This window comes from Ursus americanus, chromosome 9 (assembly GCF_024610735.1).
Source record: "Ursus americanus isolate L20-20 chromosome 9, mUrsAme1.1.p, whole genome shotgun sequence".
Lineage (NCBI taxonomy): Eukaryota > Metazoa > Chordata > Mammalia > Carnivora > Ursidae > Ursus > Ursus americanus.
In genome coordinates this window covers 70,352,695-70,375,221 of record NC_142135.1, presented here as the reverse complement: position 1 = coordinate 70,375,221, position 22,527 = coordinate 70,352,695, and the positions used below count along the sequence as shown (strand labels likewise).

Here is a 22,527-nt window from a genome sequence, read left to right as displayed (position 1 = left end):
CGGGAATCCATCAAAATCCTAGAGGAGAGCACAGGCAGCAACCTTGGTAACCTCGGCTGCAGCAACTTCTTGCTAGACATGTATCCAAAGGCAAGGGAAACAGAAGCAAAAATAAACTAATGGGACTTCATCAAGATAAAAATCTTCTGCACACCAAAAGAAACCGTCAACAAAACTGAAAGACAGCTGACAGAAAGGAAGACGATATTTGCAAATGTCTTATCAGGTAAAGGGCTAGTATCCAAAATCAAACTCAACACCCAAAAAACAAATAACCCAATCAAAAAATGGGCAGAAGACATGAACAGACATTTCTGCAAAGAAGACATCCAAATGGCCAACAGACACATGAAAAAATGCTCAACATCACTTGGCATCAGGGAAATATAAATCAAAACCACAATGAGGTATCACCTCACACCAGTCAGAATGGCTAAAATTGACAAGTCAGACAACGACAGATGTTGGGAGGATGTGGAAAAAGGGGAGCCCTCTTACACTTTTGGTGGGAATGCAAGCTGGTGCAGCCACTCTGGAAAACAATATGGAGATTCCTTGAAAAGTTGAAAATAGAGCTACCCTATGACCCAGCAATTGCACTGCTAGGTATTTAGCCCAAAGATACAAATGTAGTGATCCAGAGGGGCACCTGCAACCCAGTGTTCATTGCAGCAATGTCCACAATAGCTAAACTATGGAAAGAGCCCAGATGTCTATCAACAGATGGATGGATAAAGAAGATGTGGTATATCTATACAACAGAAAACTACTCAGCCATCAAAAATGAAATCTTTCCTTTGTAACCACGTGGATGGAACTAGAGGTTATGATGCTAAGCGAAATAAGTCAATCGGAGAAAGACAATTATATGATCTCACTCATATGTGGAAGTTAAGAAACAAAAGAGAAGATCACAGGGGAAGAGAAGAAAAAAATTTAAAAAGACAAAATCAGAGAGGGAAACAAACCATCAGAGACTCTTAATCATAAGAAACAAACTGAGGGTTGCCGGAGGAGAGCGGAGTGGGGGGATGGGATAACTGGGTGATGGACATTAAGGAGCACATGTGATGTAATGAGCACTGGGTATTATATATGACTGATGAACCACTGATCTCTATCTCTGAAACCAATAATACATTACATGTTAATTAATTGAATTTAAATTAAAAAAGAAAGAAACTGGACAATTATTTTTCAAAGTGCCTGTAACATTTTGGATTTTCTGCCAGCATTGTGTTAAGGACCCCAGTTGCTCCATATCCTTGCAAACACTGACTGTTTTTGCCCTTTTAAATTTAATCATTCTTGTGAGTTTTTAGTGGTATCTCCTTAAGGTTTTACTTTGCATTTTCCTACTGACTAATTATATTGAATATCTCTTCCTGTGCTTACTTGACATTTGCTTATTTTCTTTTTAAACGTGCTTAAATATTGCCTTTTTTTTTCCAATGGGTTTTTTTGTGTGGCGCTGAGTTTTAGTAACATGAATGAGTGATTATGAAGAAATATAAGGAAGGTATTTTGTTGCTGACTTATTTTCAAGAAAGGAATTCCTTTCAAAGAATATTTTATTTCTTGCACCATTTTTTTGCTGTTTTGGGCATGATTAGAGGGATTCTTCTGTTATTTGTTAGTTTATTTCAATTTATTTTACCCTGCTTTCCAACATATACAGTTGACTTTTGAACAATGCAAGCATTAAGGAGGCTGATCCCCCACCATGCCCTAGAAGATCCATGTATAACTTTTAACTCCCCCAAAACTTTATTAATAATCTGCTGTTGGGGCTCCTGGGTGGCTCAGTCGTTAAGCGTCTGTCTTCGGCTCAGGGCGTGATCCCGGCGTTATGGGATCGAGTCCCACATCAGGCTCCTCCGCTATGAGCCTGCTTCTTCCTCTCCCACTCCCCCTGCTTGTGTTCCCTCTCTCGCTGGCTGTCTCTATCTCTGTCAAATAAATAAATAAAATCTTAAAAAAAAAAAAATAGTCTGCTCTTGACCAGAAGCCTCACCTGTAATATGAACTGTCAATTCACACATACTGTGTATGTTATATGTATTATATGCTGTATTCTTACAGTAAAATACGCTGGAGAAAACAAAATGTTATTAAGAAAATCATAAGGAAGAAACAAATACATTTACAGTACTGTATTGCTTTTATAAAAAAAAAAATACGGGTATAAGTGGACCCTCGCAGTGAAACCCACGTTGGTCAAGGGCCAGCTGCTGTTTACAATATCCGTCAACTCATATTCTCTGAGAAAATCCAAGTGGTTCTGTTAACTAGCCCTCTAAACACATGTTCGCACATACACGTTCATCACACGCAAACCTTGACTCAGTTAGATGCCGCTGTGGAAGCCTCCTTAATTATCTTCCTCATCAGCCTACAGTGAGCAAGGACATCGTCTCATGCTTTTGGGTTTCTTTGCACCTGGCGCTGTGCAGTGTGAATAATTGAGGAGTGAACAAATAACCGTTGATGATAATAAGTTGCTGATCTAGGTAAATTAAGTGCTCTTGAGTGATTCCAGAATTTTAGAGACTACAAGTTCCGTCTGAACTGATGCATCTAATAGTGAACTATCTTGAAATTCTTACTTTAAAAACTGCTTATATAAGCTTTTACTGTAGAATACCTACATTTTGCTTGCTAGCTATCTGTAAAATCTTGAAAATGTGTTGTAGCAAAGCTATGATTATGATTTGACTGTGACTAAGAGAGGGAAATTCTATTTTTAGAGTAGACATATCTAGGTTAGACAACCTAAGAGTATCCCAAATTTTATTTCAGATTTCTCACAGGCACTAGTGGTTTAATCTGTCTTTTGCAGTGGAGCAAAAGGCAGAGTATGTTTTTGATAATTCTGAGTAGTGTTTCATATTAACATAAAGTTAAGTTGACTCAAAGTGGTGTTCGTGCTGTGTAGAGGAAGAGATGTGTAGAAAACAGATGAAATTATAAGCTCTGAAGAGTTTATTTATGGAAATTAAAGATCAGTTATGATCTATTGGAGCACTAGATTGGCATCTGTGAAATCTGAGATCTAGGACCTGCTGAGCTTGTGACTTCAGAGGAGTCAGTTGACCATCCGGGCTTTCGTTTCCTTAGAAGTGAAAAGAGTGGGTTGGAGCAGCTGACCATAAAATGCCTTAGCTTTAAACTTTGTGCTGTGAATTATTTTTATTAGGATGGTTTTGATGTTACATGGTAACTTTGAGGATAAATACAATCCTGAAATTCATTTATGGTATTATTCTGCATCCCGATTATAATGGTGTGACTTTGACATTTCTCAGTCGTTAGAGGAAGGGCTGACCTCTATGTTGTTTTTCTCTTTCAAAGTGTGAGAAAGAAAAGGCAAAAATAATGATAAGGATGAAAAGGATTTTTTTAAAGGAATTTTTGATACAATTTAGGGCAAAACAAAAAACACTAGTTGGAAAAATAAATATAAAACTTTTTACTTTGTTATTATGAGTCACCATCAATCTCAAATACCTCTGGGCTCAATTTAAATAAAAATTTCTCTAATGCTTTGTTAAATGTATGTGATATTATTCATTTGAATTCTGGAATCAGGTATTTCAGCAGGTGAATAAAACCTTAAGTTGCAGGTAGTAAATTATCAAAAAGAGCTGTAGAAGTTGGAGTTCATATTTCTATTTTAATCTGGTACTAATTGTTATTTTATGTTCTTGATGAACATTATTAGACACAGGGACAGGGGAAAGAAGATTGTTTTGAAAGTTTTAAATGTGAGTGTGGGAAGTCTCAGTCTTAGTTGTTATTTAAAGAGACACTTTTAGGCTTTCTTTTTATTTATTTATTTTTTTGAAGCTGTGCAAAATCTAGGTCAAGATTTGCAGCCTTACTAATAAACTTCTGGCACACCGTTCATTACATCACTCCAGAAAGAAGATAATGATGGTGGGAACGTTGGCATTGACCTTAATGAAGTGGTTCCTAGCCATTGTCTGTCGAAGTCCCAAGTGCTTCCTTAAAAATTTTACTATTGATTATTCCTACGTCCATGGGAAATATACAGTAAATCTCAATAAAAAATAAATAAAAAAGATATCTATTACCGTCAGAGCTTTTCCTTCCCTGTCTCTAGCTCCCACTTTCAAGTAAACAAAGATGGAGTTATTTGGATTGATGGTATACAAGGAAAGCAGATGTTGGAGGAGAAAACGTTTAAATTTTCCACCACAGTATTTTTTTTTTTTTTTAAGATTTTATTTATTTATTCGACAGAGCTAGAGACAGCCAGCGAGAGAGGGAACACAAGCAGGGGGAGTGGGAGAGGAAGAAGCAGGCTCATAGCGGAAGAGCCTGACGTGGGGCTCGATCCCAGAACTCCGAAGGCAGACACTTAACCGCTGTGCCACCCAGGCGCCCCTCCACCACAGTATTTTCTTGGCGCCTTGCCAGATATTCAGATAACAATCACTTTCAGGATTGATCCAAGTGTATCCAAGTATAATAAAAGCGTTTATGTGTCCGGCAGACCTGTGGACTGGACTTTCCTCAAACAGCCTCATTCCCCTTTGTAAAATGGAATCACAATGTTTCTGGGCCTGGGTACGTGCCTGGTCAATGTAATTGTTTCCTTCCTAAAAATGAAACATTGTGTGCTCACAATTTGGGACGGTGCTGCCTCCAAGGTCTGTCCTGGCTCCAGGAGCCAAAAGCCTCAGGACAACTAGGCATGTGTGTGTGAGCTCATGCATAACTGCATTTGGAGAACGAGACAAGCTGAAATGCCGATTTTGTAATATTTTATTTGCTTAGAAACGTTAAGAAAGTTCCAGAAGTATGTCTGTTTCCCTCTGCAGCAATGCAGCTGTTGGTGAGGGGCTACTTGTTTCCTACGTGGTTTTCTGACCTGGAAGGACTGACAAGTCGTGTGGGGGGTGTTGAGTTTGGAGGGGCGCTGAGCCTCTGGGGGTGGGGGCTCCAGGCAGATGGCAGTACACAGCCTCCTTGTCGGAATTGCTTTCCAGTAAACGCACAAACAAAGCCCACCCCGTGGTTGATTTTTGTTTTCTTCTAGAATCAACTTGAAGTTTGCTAGAGCGGCTGTATTTGAAAGAGGCTTTGGGCTCGATTCCCCCCTCCCCCGGTGTATTAAGAAATATACTGTCTCTTATTCAGTGAGAATTGGTCTCTTTTTAATGATACTTTAAAAATTAATCACTTTTATTCTCCAGAATAATTTTTAATCTTTGTTCTTTCCCTTTAGAAATCCCCAGTTGGACATCCAGAGCACCTACCCTGTTCTTTCTGCGTCTTGAACATCACCAGGACTCTCTGAGGTCTGAAAGGGAAATAAAAGGTAATTCCATGTGAAAACATCTATTATTAAATTTATGCGTAACCCTGATGATCATAAAGTAAATACAACCTTTTATTTGTCGAGCAGAATTTAGATGTCCTCCCTTTGCATTCCATCTTCCCTTCCTTTCCCCACTTCTATTCTTTCCTTTCTCTGTCCCTTTCTCTTCTCTCCTTCTTCCCTCCTTCCCCCACCTCCTCCACCCCCCACTCCTTCTTTCTGAGTATTCATCCAACAAACCTTTGTGAAGTCTGTCCCGTGCTGCTCTCTGTCCTGGGCACACACGCTCCATCCCCAGCTCTCGGCCCTGGCAGAGGTGAGAGGGATGGGCAGAAAGCTCTGTGAACATGCTACCCAACCAACCACGAGGTCTGGTGGTCTGGCTGCGAGTCTGGCCTCAGCCCCTGCCCCTGGCTCTCACTGACCCCATTGGCCCTGAAATGCATGGGCTGTCCCGGCCCTTTTTGAAGTTGCCTGGGTGTTTACTTGCAGTGGCTTTTTTGTAAATTCTGAGGCTATTTCACCTCCCCGGTTTGGACTGTTAGCGTTGCAGTTGCTCATGAGGACAAGTAAATCAGCAGCAGTAAGTATTCTCACTTGGAGGGGGATGTGTTGTATTTTTTGCAATCCCTAACATAATACATAGATTGCATCAAAGTGAGATGTCGCAGACCTATAACACAGAATGTGACTGTCCACAAGAAAACCACTCCCCAGAGGGAATACTGTTTAAATTGAGGTGCAAGCATGTTATTTTCCTCTCCATGCATAGACTCATGTTGTTAATAAAGGCCTTCAGTCTGTCGTAGGTGCCAACTGGATTAATCCAGTTGGCAAAAATATCAGGGGTAAAGGTGGTCTCATAATTTCCGCTGAATATAACACCTTATTTCTGTCTCGTTCTTGGTCCTTCTAATTGAAATGGCAGTTTCTGTGAGGTTGGGGCCACTGGTGCTCCCACTTGCTTGGTTCATGTTGGTGTTCTGTAGTCCCTTTGCAGTCAAGCTGTCCGTGAGGCTGCATCTTATTAAGAATGCATTAGTCAGGCATCTGGGTGGCTCAGTCGGTTAAGTGTCTGCCTTTCCACTTGGGTCATGATCTCAGGGTCCTGGGATCGAGCCTCGCATTGGGCTCTCCGCTCAGTGGAGAGTCTGCTTCTCTCTGATCTCTCTCACTTTCACTCTCTCTCAAATAAATAAATAAAATCTTTACGAAAAAAAAAAAAAAGAATGCATTAGTCATTGCAGTATTCCCCGGGGATCCTGGACTCAGGTCAAGGTGGGCACCCTCATCTTGGGTGCTAGGTGGGAATGGGGAACTTCTCCCTAAGAGGAAAACATCCTCCATAGAAAATACACTCCAGCATGATGCTTGGGACATTCGTCTCATTTCTTCACAGTGCGTCTGTCTGTCCTTAGGGTGGGGGCTGTAAACGAGTCAGCTCATTGCCAGCACAGGTGTCTTCCTCCCAGTGGGACTGCTTCTTACCACGGCTTCCTGCCTTCCTCCTGGAATAAGGCTTCCTGGCCTCACTTCCAAGACTCGGCTCCCTACCTACCTTCTCCTTTAGGCTTTGTTAACCTCCTCACACACTGTTTGAATTGACCCTACCCCTCCCTCCTTGATGCCCCTACTATATCCGAGCACATTTGGCCATGATCTTAACAGCCCGTATTTCATGTTGTTTGTCTCCCTACACCGTTAGCAGTTGAGGTGGGCCCCTGGCTTAGTTAGCTTAGTAACTGAGAGCCTAGTATGGTTGGGCACTTAGTGGGCCATAGAAAGTAAGCGGTTGGTGACCATTGAATGGACATGGGGCATCCGTTCAGTCAGACCAAGGCTCCTTATTCTGTGATGCCTTGTGCTCTGGTCTGTTAGAAGCCCTGGCCTTTGGATCACATGTTCCTGGGACCATTGAGCTGTGCCAGCTTTGAGGTCAGGTTTCAGTTTTCTTGTTGTGAGTTTCTTCAGGGAAACTTGGGGGTGGGTCCCAGCCAGATTTAAGAGTTGGCTTGTGGATTAGAGGGTTCAGCTCTGGCCACACCAGCTCTGGCCCCTTTCCTGTCTGCTCTCATAGCCCTTCTCGTAGGTGGGATGGAGGGCAGACATGGAGAGCCAAATTCCTTGGGGTTGGTGGATAAGAGTGTGGCTTCGGCGTTCTGAGGATCTGGGCTCCGCCACAATGTATGTGGTGTTGGGAGAGCTGTTTGCTCTGTGTCTTCATCTGTCAAGTCAGGATAATGGTAGTGCTGCATCGTAGGGTTATTGTGAGCATTAAATGAGTGAGCTGCAACGTAGAAGGGCACATGCGGAATGCTTAGTATCTTTCGGTACAATCACCTTCTGCAGAGCAGAGATAATAACATTTACTTCTCGTGATTACTATAAGCATTAAAGGAGGTGGTCCTATACAGTTGACCCTTGAACAACACAGGTTTAAACTGTGTTCACCTATATGCAGATCTTTTTTCACTAAATATTTGTACAGTATAGTAAATGTGTTTTCTCTCCCTTATGGTTTTCTTAACACGTTCTTTTCTCTAGCTTACTTTATTACAAGAATACAGTATGTAGGAACACCTGGGTGGCTCAGTGGGTTAAGCGTCTGCCTTGGGTTCAAGTTATGATCCCAGGGTCCTGGGATCAAGTCCCTCGTTGGGCTCCATGATGAGCGGGAAGCCTGTTTCTCCCTCTGCCTGCTGCTTCCCCCTTCTTGTGCTCTCCTGCTCTCTCTGACAAATAAATAAAATCTTAAAAAAAAAAAAAAAGAATACGGTATGTAACGTATGAAATATGGTGAATCGATTGTTTATGTTCTCAGGAAGCCTTCCATTCTGCAGTGGGCTCTCAGTAGGTAAGTTTTTGGGGAGACAGAAGTTATATGTGGATTTTTGACTGCGTGAGGGTTGGTGCCTAACCCACATGTTGTGAACTGTAAGATACATTATGGCAGGCACATAGGGCACTACACAAATGGTAGCTCTCAGGGTTACAAATGGCAACCTACCAATAGCGTTATCGGCAAATGTATTCAGAACAGGACAGATATGGTGACCCGGAGTGCTGGCTAATACCTAGCAGTAGTATGCAAGAATAGCTACAAATTCACGGGGCGCCTGGGTTGCTCAGTTGGTTAAGTGTCTGTCTCAGCTCAGGTCATGATCCCAGAGTCCCAGGATAAAGCCCCCACTGGGCTCCCTGCTCGGCTGGGAGTCGGCTTCTCCCTCTGCCCCTCTCCCCTCTCATGCTCACTCTCTCTCTCTCACTCTCTCTCAAATAAATAAATAAAAAAAAATCTTAAAAAAAAAAAAAAAAGAATGGCTACAAATTCAATTTGTCAACCAGACCGTAGGTATTTATTGACAACATTATTTAAAATCTCATCGTCAGCTTATTAAGTCACTGCCTACACTCTGGACACAAAAGTTAACTCAGAAAGGCTTTGTTTATGATTATTGGAGTGAATAGTTAAGGCTTATATACTCCTCTCATCTTTTTTATTTTTATTAGTATCAACTTTTTAAATAGGAAGGATAGCCTTCTCTTGGATCTTTATGAAATTGTAGAGCTACCATAAGAATAAAGGTATTAGGGGTGCCTGGGTGGCACAGCGGTTGGGCGTCTGCCTTCGGCTCAGGGCGTGATCCCGGCGTTATGGGATCGAGCCCCACATCAGGCTCCTCCGCTATGAGCCTGCTTCTTCCTCTCCCACTCCCCCTGCTTGTGTTCCCTCTCTCGCTGGCTGTCTCTGTCTCTGTCGAATAAATAAATAAAATCTTTAAAAAAAAAAAGAATAAAGGTGTTAGATCTTCAGTAACTTTAGAATGTCTAAGCCTACCTACGCATGTCTTAGATCACAACGTATATGTGTAAATATTTCGGTCTTTCTCATTAGACAATGCCTTTCTCTCGTCATTCTTAAGTATTGAGTATGTTAAAGTATTATCACCCATGTTACAGGGTTGTTCCAAAACTATAAAAGGGGAAGCAGATTGAACTCTAATAACATTTGATTCTATGATACCTAAGTTGAGTGGCACTTACAAGAAAACCCTGACATTCTTTTTCCTATACTTTGAACCAAAACACATTTGAGTCTTCGGTGTATTGGTGTATTAGAGAACTTCTTACCATTTTCTAAAAGATTTGATTTATTTGAGAGAGAGAGAGTACGAGTTGGGGGCAGGGGCAGAGGGAGAGGAAGAAGCAGACTCCCGCTGAGCAGGGAGCCCAACGTGGGGCTCAATCCCGGGACCCCAGGATCACGACCTTAGACAAAAGCAAAAACAAAATCGACTGAGCCACCCAGGTGCCCCTCTTACCTTTTTTTTTTTTTTTTTAATCCATTTGCTTTTGGTATATTTGAAACAAATGACATTCCATGGCTGAAGAATGTATTTTAAAGAAAAGAGTATATCATTCAAGTGACTGTGAGTCACCTTAGGGTGTGAATGTATCTGAGCCCTTCTGGTAATAAAAGCTTGTCTTGTTATCCTTGCACCCATGCCTGGCAGAGAGCACGCTCAGTGAAGATGGGAACTGAATTAAAAACACAGCAAGGCAATTGGAGAACTGAAAATGCCCTTGTTAGAATACTGAGACTATGATGACTTTTCGAATTTGCCTTTAGTGTACTGTAATTCAGTTGAAACTATAAATAAAGGCCTTTCAGTGGGAGTGACTTTTTGTGTGATAGTATTTGGAAGCAGTGATACTAGTTCTTTGTTCTGTCCTAAGTTTAGGATACTGATGGCCTGGGGTCTGTCTCATCTTTCCTTCTGCCCTCCCTTACTGCGACCTCTTTCTCTTCTGCCCCCTCTCCTTCTCTATCTGCCCTCCTGCCCCCGCCCCCAACCTCCTGCCTGTTTTTGAGATGGACTTTGAACAAGGCCTTATCTGTCCCTGCCCTCCTGTTCCCTGGGCAGTGGCCTGGGTGTCTTCTTCAGAGGTGCTGAGGAGAAGTCAAACTAAAGCAGCAACTGACTTTAAGCAATAATGCTGCTACCTCTGCCTTTTCTGTTGTGACTTGTATTTGGTGGACCCCGCCCCCGCCCCCCCAGGGAGCCTGCAGCCTCTCTGTTAGGATCCGTGGCTGTCCATCTCTGAACTGGAGTTAAATCCACCTCTCTCTCTTTTTTTTTTTTTTTTTTTAGATTTGTAAAATTTATTTATTTGAGAGAGAGAGCGAGAGAGCAAGAGAAAGAGCAGGGGGAGGGGAAGAGGCAGGGGGAGAAGCAGGCTCCCTGCTGAGCAGGGAATCCAACGCAGGACTTGATCCCAGGACCCTGGGATCATCACCTGAGCTGAAGGCAGACCCTTAACTGACTGAGCCACCCAGTTGCCCCCTAAATCCACCTCTTAGAGTAGTTTTGTCAACATCCTTTGCTACATCTTTCCTCAGCTAATTTGGGAAGAAAACATTCTGCTTCTATTAACATCACTGTTTTCTGGCAGAGAACAATATTATGATTGTGTTTCACAGGAAAGACCCAGGCTCAGCCAGAAGTGTTAAGTTCTGTTTGAAATCAGACTTATTCTCTTATCTGCCAATATTTATTCCTCATGATAGAAATCTAGCACTGTGACTCCTGAACTGGCTTAGCTTTCTTCCCAGCAATAGACATTAGCTTTTCATTATGATCTTTAAAAATTTTGGTGTCTGAATATAAGTTGACACAATCATTATGATTTTTTGTTTTGGAGATTTGCACAATTTAAAACGTTCAACTTTGTTACATGGTTGCACATAGATTATGGTTTGCCCTGAGATTAAGCAAGTAAAAAGAGAGCAGCTACTTCTCAAAATTTGCAGCCTGACAAGTGAAAGTTTCTGGAAACCAGGGAGTAGTTTAGTCGGTGTTCTGAATGGCATGTTGGTGAGCCCCTCCCCTCCATATCCCCGCCCCCTCCACCCTAAGGTAACTTTTGATTTAAACTCTCATGGAGACTTCTTTGCTTTTGGTATAGATCTGACCTGAGTACCATCACGGAACAAACCATTTAAGCGGGAATATATTTGTATATGTAATACACAGTTTTTCAAATCCTAGGAACATTTGAATTTTTATCTTCCAAGTACTGAGTGTCCTGCTTTTTATTTTTATTTTTTGAATTTCTGTATTTACTTAGATTTTCCCAGACTGAGTTTTTCTGATTAATATCCAGTCAGTCTCCCTTCCTTCCTTTTCCTTCCTTCCTTCCTTCCTTCCTTCCTTCCTTCCTTCCTTCCTTCCTTCCTTCTGTTATTGTCTAGTTAAAGAAGAAAAACATCTGATGGTATGTTTTAGTTTTTCAGGAGTTTTTTGGGAGACCATTAAGTTATTGATAGACCTTTCATGTATGAGTGGCATTAAGTATGTGTTAATTTTTTTTTTGCCAACTTGTTTTTCTAATCCTAGGCTCTGATTAACCTACAAAGCCTGTTACCTACAGTACATAAATTCTAACTATTACTATATACGATTCTTTAAAAAAGTACTTAGTGCTTTTTAAAGGTTTTTCATACCCAAATATGTAATTTGGTTTTCCTTCTCTAAAAGGAAATTTTCCTATTGTATTGATTTAAAATGTTCCCAATTTAAGTTGCACACTTCAGTCATACAGATGAGGCTCTGTTTTAACAAGGAGTACTGTGTATAATCTTTTAAGTTTTTCTAGTAACATCCCTTTTCAATGAGTACCCTTCTTGGCTATGTTTTCTGACTTGTTTCCTAAGTTAATTAGAATCGGAGAACAAACACTTCTTCTCTCTCTCTCATTGTTCAGGGACACCTCTCCACCTGCCCTGGTCAGCATTCCATCTCAGAGGCTCTTCTCTTTGTCATCTGAGCAGATAGGCATCACCAAAATACGACGAAGCAGGGACTCTCTGGGTTTGAAATGCCAGCTGTAGTGACCAAATGAATTCTAAATTGTTCTGACCTAGGAACTCACCCAATTTTTGTTTCTTAATCCTCAAAAGGTACTATTAGGAGGATCTTTGTTACTATTGGAAAAGTGAGCTCTCCTTCTCTCCCTGAGTGATTGCTAACACATGTATAAATGTGTGTCAGCGTCTTTTCACTTAAATTTTGAATCTCAGATGTTACTCATTCTGGATCCGGTGGCAAAGCTGCCATCGTGCTTCCCCATCAACCCTGGGAATGTTATTGATGACTGTTCTCTGGACTAGAAGCTGTGTTGTATTTGCATTCGAAATCATGACTTTCTTAAGATAGATGCAGATTTCACGTTAGCTCCTTGATTTTACAGAGGAGAAAATTGGGACCATGTTATCATTGCCGTCACTTAAAATATTTACAAGAATTCTGCAAAAATATCATTTTCTACTGTTATTCTTAATGTAGTATTTTTATGTAATTAAAATATTTCTGGAAAGTAACTAGTACATTAAATCATGTTGAAAGTGATTAAGCATCAGTAACCACCCCAGTAAGGGACAGATTTCCTTTATCTGGGACCTATAGGAGCCGAACTGGCATTGGGATTTCCTAAACAGTCACGTGTTTCTATTTGTCATCTAATGTTCACATAACAGACGTGTCTTGGGCATCCACAGTACCGACCATATGGAAAGATTGGGCTCCTGCCTTTGAAAACAACACACTTAATTTGCCAGATCGATTTCATCTAATCCTGAACTTCTGTAAATTTAGCATTCTCCCGGGCCACAGAGTTTTTTTGATAGAAATTTCCTGAGGCAGCTAAAGAAAGCATATGATCTCCGTGACAGTTAAGGCAGCTGCATTTCCCCTTGTCCTTCTCAGGTAATTCTGCACAGTGTCGCCTGTAGTGCCTGGAATCAGGGTACAGTTATCCTGGCTGGCTGGCAATCCCAGGGCCTCCTCACTGGCCCTGCTTTAGAGAGGTAAACTGAGCCCTGAGTCATCCTCACTCTAAGAGAGCTGGGAGAATGTCCTTGTGAGAGCCTCCTATGTGTAGGTCATGTTAAAATTGCAAAGAGCTTAGATTATTCTTAATGTGATTCAAAGACTGAACTCCTTTCCCTCAGAATGCATGTAATGTGTTTAATGCCTACGAGATCCCATGCTGGTTGGAGAGGGCTGGCCGCAACCCCAAAGCACCATGGGTTTTGTGTTCTAAAGAGGGCCTTTGTTACCAGCTCTGATTTCTTTTGTTCCCTTTGGAACGAACTCCTTGCCATCCATGTAGAAAGTCTTGTCAGTGTGGGATCGCACTGAGATCACACAGTCTTGAAATTTTATTCCCTAGTACTCTTTTCACACAATTTTCAAAATAGTAATTTAATAAATTGTTTCTGTTTCATAGGCTGTGCTAGGAGCCAGGCCCCTCTGTTGGACACTGGGAGGGGCAGCAGGGATTTCAGAGCTGAGTCCTGCTCTGCTCCCTCGCAGTGGTTTGAGTCGCCTAGAGAGGTCCGCTCCTTCTCTGAAGGTCACCTCTTTTTTGACATATTCTACCAGCCTTGGCTCTCTCTTCTTTTTTTCCTGCAGGACATTTAACTTTTTCTTGCTTTTGATTTGGGCACAAATTATTCTGTCCCCAAAGCTAATTCATCTGCGTTCTGTGACAGTTTATTTTTTTGAACACGAAAGCAAAAGCAGTTTGTTTTTCTCTAAGTGTTTCATTTTTACCAGTATCTGAAATAATGCTCACAAAGAGAAGTTGATATACGCACACTTAGAGACCCAGGTGCTCCTGGAAGGTTGCCCCCTAGATCAGGACAACCATTTTTTAAACTCCGTTTTCAGCGAGGCTTCCAATGTCTACCCATGATGTTTTTCCTTTCTCTCCTGCCCTTATTTCATCAGCCTTGTTGGGCATATGATGGTTTATTGGTAAAATAAATTTTAGTGACAAATGCACACAGTTTTTGTTTTAAGCAGGGGGGTTAGAAATGGGGACATCTTAATTGCTAGGGTACACCATGGTAGTTTAACCACCCGAATAAGCATTAAGTGGAAATGTTCATTCCAGCGAGAAATAGGACCACACCAATGTAAAACATGGTAACGTTTCCCTCCCCCTTCTCTTATTCTATTCTTTTACCAAAACTGAAAACATGCCAGCATGATTGGATATTTTTGGTGATCCCCATCACTTAATTGGTGGTGATATTTCAGCCACCATGCTAGCATCTGTTCTTTCATGATACTGTGTCTCTCCCCTCCCTCCTTCGGATTGGTTAGTATTCCTAATTAGGGAAGCCACAGCCAGAAGAAATGACAGCAGGTGCCCTGTAAGCTGGGGAGTGTCGTTGCCAGGTAGGGAAGGTGAAGGCATTGCCCTGGATGGCACAGTGCGCTCACCATAGTGGTTACCAACTGTCACAAACATGTGGCATTGAGGTTCTGGGCTACACTGGTTCGTGGAGGAAGAACTTGGGGTCAACGGCACTTCCTGGTGTGAACCATCTGGTAAGTGTGGACGTTCCCCAAACTAGTGTGTGTCTCGCCACATTCTCCATTTTAGCTACAGGACTTGGTAATCCTGCAGTGATGTGATCACCAGATGGTCGGCAGACGGCTCACTTCTGCTTGAAGTCTGGAAGCGGCAGCAAGAATTAACCATCTTTCCTTGTCCCTGAGTCTGTCTTCTAGGGAACAAACAGGGGTCTAGCTTCAGCTCTTAGTAGGGCTTGACCTCAGATCCGCTGTGTAAAGTCTCCAAGGCTTAGCCTCCTCCTGTTTACCGTGCAGAGAAGTAGAGTCTGATTTCTCTGCTTCCACAAGACATATAATTTTTGATTTGACCATTATAATCAGGTGTTAAATTAGAACAAGTAATGTTATTGGACTGAAAATAATGTTATTCCTTCTTCTTAGATACCATGCTCTATGCTTGATCCCAGGATATTACGCTAATTGCGTGTATGATGAAGACATTTTAAAAATCACAGATGTTAATTGATGAAAAAATAGAATGTCTGCATTTTTATTAAGCTGTCGAGAAACAGAGTTTGGGTGCTTTTTCCTGATTTTCTAGCCAAAAGCAATGGTGATGAGAATTGTGGGTAGGATGACAATGTCACGCAGGGACGATATTGTGTGACCTGTTTGGGTTTTGGCTGCTTTGTACACAGCCTGTTTCACACAGCATGTCTTGTTTCTGGTTCATTCACCCTTCTAGTTTACCTGGATTTTCTGCTATGCAAATTTGCAGTGAGCTCTCCCCATCTCATTTCGTAAGCAAGGGGAACTCGTTAGGTGCAGCTAACATAGCAGCCCGTATGGAAGGGTTTAAGAGGTAGTCGGGACAGCTGTGGCACCGAGGTAATGCACGCACCCCCCGTGTGCCAGAATTGATGGGGTAGGACTGCGCTTTCCAGGCCACTAGATGAAGATGTGGGTGAGGAACTTGTTTCCTGGCTGTCGTGTAGTTTTCCACTATCTAAGAGCTGCAGTCTGCATCAAAACCAGTTACCAAATCTCCCTTGGTCCTCGTAGAAGAATTGAAATAGAGAAAAAGCAGCTGTTCATTAACATGCCAGGCCTCTCTGTGATTTCTTGATGCCCCACTTCACACTGTGGAGAGGAGCCTGGCTCCTTTCAGCCCCCGAGACTTTGAGCGACACTTTGATCTTCAGAACACATCCCTCTCCCTCAGGGCACCGGGAGCGACACTGTTTGCAACTGAAACGAATGACATGATTTTCCAGGGTACGAGTGTAGCGCCCCAGGGAGTGTAGCGCCCCAGGGATCAGCTGATATTTAAAGAACATGAATGAAAGCAGGAGACACCTCCCCGGGGCAGGACGAGAGCTTCCGGACAATTACTCCCTTCTGGGACTAGGAGTCTTCTTGATGGCTGATTGTGTGAACTGGAGTTGTTTGTCCACTGGTGTGCATCTCCCCACGAGGAGAGGGGGGCCAGTAAATGCATGTCAGCCCAGGCTCTGGCGGTACATGGCTTCGGAAGGCCCTGAGCCTCAGCCCTGGTGGCTTGTTAAGGACGACCCGTGTCACTAATCAAAGCACTCAGGTGCATGGCAGTTTGCTTTTCAGATGTCAGAATGACTTCAAGTCATGGGTTTTGCCTTCGTCAGAAAGTTGGGATGTAAAACAGCATGATCTCATGAAAACTCTAACCTGTGAATCAAGAGTTTTCATTTCCATTCTGGAAGAAACCCCTGACTAATTCTTAAACCCGTGGCAAGTTACCTGATCTCTCCCTGCTTTGATGTTCTTGCCCAATGACGCTGATTCCAAATTTGAACACTTACACAGGGTCTACTGTGGTCAGGCACTGTTCTCGTACTTTCCATGTATTACCTCATTTAATCCTCATAAGGGCTCTGGGTTACGCTCTTATCCCCATTTTATAAATGAAGACACTGAGGTATAGAGAGGTGAAAGAGCTCGTCCAGGGTTACACAGCCAACAGTAGTGAAGTAGGATTTGCACGTAATCAGACTGATTCTAGAATTCCATTCTCTTAAATGATATGCTGGATTGTCTCCCTCTCTGAAACATTAGTATAATGGTCCCCCTGATTCCTTTGTATGTGGTTTGATTGTGTAAGAATACATTTACTCTTCCCCAGGAAGTATTTGAACCAGTGAATATGACGACTATTTGTCTGGTACTTATGTACATTTTGGGGGGGCTTGTGTAAAGCGCCGTGCTACTTGGAAATGACTTTCGGCAGCAGCCTGGAATCATACCTAGCATTTGGGTGCTCAGAGGCACCACATACACTTGTACAAATGAATCGTGGATGGTCCTAGGGTGCCACTCACACAGACCACCGAGGTCATAACATCTCTCAAATTGCGTCGTCTGCGGCCTGTACCGCTGTATGCCCAGCCCTTTCTAAGCTAACTGATAGCCTTATTTAGAAAACCTGCACGTTCATATAGAAAATATATTGCACCCATGATAATAGTGCATGCTCTATAAGCTCACCTTAGTGTATCAAAGCTACCTTTGAATGAAATGAAAAAATAAATATCTTACGTAGCAAACCTCGATCTGCTAAAACACCCATATGAAAGCAACGGCGACCAGGTCGATAAAGAAGCTGGTAGGACTGCAACAGAAGAATCAGAATAAGTCCCTGTACTAATTTCTCATTTGGATGGACATTAGTTGGCCAGACCGTGGTTATTAGAATTTCAAACGAATCAGCTTAGTAATTTTGCAAATTATAGGCCTCACCCAACAGAGTCACAAAATAAAAGCCGGTTTGAAATATTTCAGCTGTCACTTAGCTTCAAGCCAACACAACACACTCACACATCAGAGATTCATGACTGTTCTTTAACGAAGTCCCGGTTCTGGTTAAAATCAGGTAGCGCTTGGAAATCCTCATGAGACAAGGACAAAATACTTTGTGGATGAATTGAAACGAAGCCCTCAAACTGTTGTATCCATTAAATGCATTGAGTAGTAAAGAGGTTTAGGACACTTACACTATTTAGTTTTAGGAAATCACGAGTTAACTGGGTGAAATAAAGCTCTCTTTTTAAGCAGCTTTAATTAGTTAGAAGTTGAAGCTTAATAGTCTGTTAAAAAGTTATTTTAAAAATTAGTGAAGTGAATTAATGGTAATCTGACAGTAAGTCAGTGTGGTGTACGTCTGTGTAATTAGAATAGTTATGACCACGTTTATTACAAGGGGAGGCGTAGCCCTGAGTCTGCCATGTTGAGTGGCTCAGAGCACACTGGAATTGCATTCTCTAGCTGCTCAAAGCACTTCTGGATACATCAGCCATAATCAGGGCTGCACAGCTGTATGGTCTCTGACAGCATGATCACACTCTCCCTGCTGCTGTGTGGCTCTTCCGTGAGATTCTTGTCTAGTCGAGGTGCGTGGTGAGCTCCCTGAGGGCAGGAAGTCTCGTCTGTTGATTGCTGTATCCCCAGGGCCTGGAGCAGTGCCTGACACCCGATGCGTGCTCTAGTAATAGTCACCAAATGAATGCATTGAACTATGTCCTGATCTAGGACTTCTGCATTCTCCGAAATTATTTGTATGTTTGTATGTATGTCTCAGTGCCACTTCTATAATTTCTTCCTTGCCCTTTCAACTTTAGGAACCCACTTAGAGCAGAGATTTGAAGACGGAAATCCATGTGCACTTCTTACCGTAGATGAGCACATGGACTTGTGTTCACATGTCTTAATCTTCAACTTGTGTCGCCTACACAGATTCACTTTTGTAAGAACATGACTTATGTGAAGTCAGGCAACCACTAGTTGTGCAGTTCAGACGACTGCATCTCCAGCCTTACACTAGACTGCCCATTCTGCCAAATGATGGCCGTGGGGTCACGATTTATTGTAGTGATCACGATCCAATTGAAAATGCAATGCTTGGTGGCTTGACAAATGCTGGAGAGAATTTTCATAACAGCACATAGGGTCTGCAGGTCTTATGGCGTGAACTGAGGAGCCTGTTATATAACTGTGACAGATTTTGAGAGCTGATGTTGTTGGACAACCATGATGTTAACACACTTTCAAAGCAGAAGAAATTTGGGGGGAAGAGTTACAAAGAGAAAATATCAGTGATGGTAGGAGCATTTTCAAACAATACTGAAATGATATTCTGGGAGCGAACCTAAATGGGTGGAAAATGGAAACTCAGTAGATTTCTTTCCTTTGAAAACAGTAAAGACCATACAAGTATGAGATACCCTTCTTCTTTTGGAAGCAGTGACATGAGGAATCTGAAGGATTTCAAATGGTGAGGTAATTCCCTTTCCTTATTCCAGCAGTCCTGGCCTGACCAGGAAAAAGGTAAATATTAGATACCTGAGTTTTGGCATCATGGTCTGTGTTTGGTAGGATGGTTGTTGGGAGGTTTGAGGGCTAGGGTGTATACTCCCAAACTGTAGCCTTATCTGGGGTGTACTGGGAGCTGCCATGTTTGTTCCCTCCTGTGTCCTCAGCATTGTTGCTGGAGGCCACTGGGCCTGGGCTGTGGTTCTAGTCACTGAGGCACGGCAGCTGACTAGCGGCGCCAGAGACCGCCTGAGACCGTGATTAATCATTTTCTCTTTTCCCTTCTCTCTCTCTCCTTTTTAAACTGATGTTAATCAAGCAACAGTTCTTTGTAAATCTTTGAAGAGGTAATTTCCTATCAAACAGTAAGAGAGGAATTCTGTCTTTGTACAGTTTATACTGTTTTGGTAAATGACTGCTCTCTTGTAATACTCAAGAGGCTGTTTCATGCACGTAATGGATATTGAGATTTTAGTGTTTTTAAAAATAGCTTCTTCGCGTAGGAGGTTAGTGTGCTTGGTCACCAATTGGAGAATTTGGGGGAAAAAAATGTTAATGTCAGAGTAGGACTTAATTTAAACTTTAGCTTCTTTCTTTCAACTCTCTTTCAACTTCTCCAGAACAGTTATTAGCATAAAAGCTTAATGGATTCACATTCCCTGGGTTATATATGTGCTGCTGAAATTCAGTATTTGGTTCTAAATACTTGCTTAATAATCCCTAAACCGAGCCTAAAATGCTGGTGTGCTTAAACATTAGTTCATTATTACAAAGCCAGTCATATTTTGAGGATAAAAATAGAAGCATTGACTATTCCTTCGGTGCAGGTTTGGTGGAGAATATGTTGGTGCTGCTGAATATTTTTCATTTTAGAAAGAACGTTAACATTGATCTCACCATTGTTCTTACCCTGTTGAATCCTGACTGCCTCTTCTTCTCCGTGGAGTCAGTCCATCTCCGCTCCTTGCCTTGCACCTCACAACACGTCTGTGTGTTCTGCTGTCCTGCTTCTCACCTTGGGCCTTCCTTTCCCTTCCGCCTTCGCTCGGCACTACCTTTTTTTGGTACTTTCTGGAGGTTCTCCACCCTGATGTATAAATCTGGGACACTTCATTCCGTCTTCCCCTGACCTCAGGACCCCATGACCTGCTGGTCTGTTTTCTGCTGTCTTGCTAGGTCAGAGGCGCTCATCTCCTCCATGTCCTGCCCTCTTTGTCCATCCACTTCCTGTGACTGAAATGTACACTCAGACCAGGGCTCTGTCTCAGCCATTCGGTCGTTTTGCACCTGGAACATCACACCCACACCTGGTTCCAGCTATTCTTCACACATTGATTATCTCAACCTTTTTTTTTTTTTTAAGATTTTTTACATTCTTATTTGAGAGAGAGACAGAGAGATGAGAGCACATGCACAGAGGGAGAAGCAGCTTCCCCAATGAGCAAGGAGTCCAATGCGGGGCTCAATCCCAGGGACCCAGCATCATGACTGGAACCATAGGCAGATGCTTAACCCACCCAGGTGCCCTGATTATCTCAACCTTTACGTCACTTGCTAGAGTCACTTAATCAATAATCTACTCCAAACTCAAATGCACTAGGTCACGAATGGATCTCCAGATCTTCCTGCTAAACCAGCATCCTCTCCTAGCTTTTCTGCAAGAGTATCATATCACTAAGTTTCTATTACTAAGGAACCATCTTGGGAAAAACTTGAGCATCACCTGCACTCCTCAGCATTCGCTCATTAAGTATTTTGGTTCTTGGACTTTTCATATTTGCTCTTTTCTTTTTGTCCTTCCTGAGTTCCAAGTCAAGCGCCCGTCTTCTTTCATCACCTAACATCGCTGAAGATGTCTCCAGTTGGTTACTCTGTCCCGCAGGTGTTCCCTATCCAGTCTGCCTTGTGTGCTGAGTGTAGGCGCTTCTTGATAAAATAGTCTTCATGTCACCTTCGTTCTTAAAAACCTTTTACTAACTCTCATAGACTGTGGGGGTAAAAGGTACAAATAAGGTAGGTCAGGCGCTCACCTTTTGCCATAGGCGAGCTCTGATTTACTTTTCCAGCCATTTCTGTTCTCCAGCTTGGAATCCTCCCCCTCAGCTCTGTTGGTCCACGTGAGATCTTGAATGCTTTTTGCAAACCCTGCTCATTTCCTCTGCTCTCATTTTGGCGTAGAATCCCTGTCCCCTTTCTTCACGTAGCTATGTAATAGTAATACATTCTGTAGTCAGCAAAACCGAAGGGGCATCTCGTGCCTCCTTTAAAGACAAAACTCTCACTTGAATTTATAGCACTTATTGTTTTACGGTCTCACAGTTAGTTTTGGGTTATTGGTGGGTTTTTTTTGTTGTTTTATTTTTAACTATGGTATAAAAACAACAACAACACACAGAACATAAAATTTACCATCTTAATATCTAAGTGTACAGTTCTCGGTGGTGGTGTGTTACTGTTTTATATTATCACTTTGAAATTTTCTAGCCATGTCTCTACAGCTGATATATAAACTGAGGCCTTGGGTAAAGTATTGTTTGCTTCATTGCCTTCAGTCGTGCATTCATTATGTGCCTGTTGTTTCTAAACACTACGTTTTGCATCCTTGACTTTGTCTAGCGCGCATAGCAGATGTGAAACATCTGACAACCAAGTTTAAGACATTTCTTTTAGGAATAATTTTTAGTGTTGGAATTTGAAAACAGCTTGTGTGAAGAGTCATAGCTCATTCTTTTAAAAAATAAATGCCAGGGGCGCCTGGGTGGCACAGCAGTTAAGCGTCTGCCTTCGGCTCAGGGCGTGATCCCGGCGTTATGGGATCGAGCCCCACACCAGGCTCCTCCGCTATGAGCCTACTTCTTCCTCTCCCACTCCCCCTGCTTGTGTTCCCTCTCTCGCTGGCTGTCTCTATCTCTTTCGAATAAATAAATAAAATCTTTAAAAAAAATAAATAAATGCCAAATAAGACAAGCATTATCCTGGGGGAAATTTCTCACCTAAGAAAAATCTTTATAATAGGGATTAAGATTTTTATTTCCTCCCAACAAGATTGGTAAGGTAGATATTTGGCATGTGTGTGTTCTTAAATTGTAATGTTCAGTATTTCCTGTTATAATCACTCTATCTCTTCAATTACATGGTTATTGTCATTTTATATTGCTGGGTCAAGAATGAAATGTTTCGTGCATTTGATTTAGGCCCCAAACTCTCATATACTGTACTCTGTTTCTGGGAAGTCAGTTTGGTTTTAATATAACTTTCTATTTGGAGAATGTTAGAAGTTAGTGAACTAAATGTCGTTCCCTCCCATGGATGGACACCATTTTGTAGTACTCAGGCTATTGTTTTAGACTTGATGGTGACAGACTGAGAACCATCACCTTTCATATGTAAGCAGATGACAGTGGATTGAAGTATTTTATGAAAAGTAGTTTTCTTTAATTAAAAAAATGCAGTTGGTCACAATCCTTAAGCTTACAA

At 42.1% G+C, this 22,527-nt stretch overlaps 1 protein-coding gene across 1 annotated transcript in view; it reads left to right on the top strand.

The window, feature by feature from the left end:
* LOC123786715 (uncharacterized) overlaps nucleotides 1-22,527 on the top strand; it is a 144,976-nt gene that overhangs the window by 33,413 nt on the left and 89,036 nt on the right. Inside the window, exon 3 of the mRNA XM_087864430.1 lies at nucleotides 5,252-5,344. Within this exon, the coding sequence (XP_087720556.1) occupies nucleotides 5,252-5,344 (93 nt within the window). The remainder of the gene's footprint in view (nucleotides 1-5,251; nucleotides 5,345-22,527) is intronic.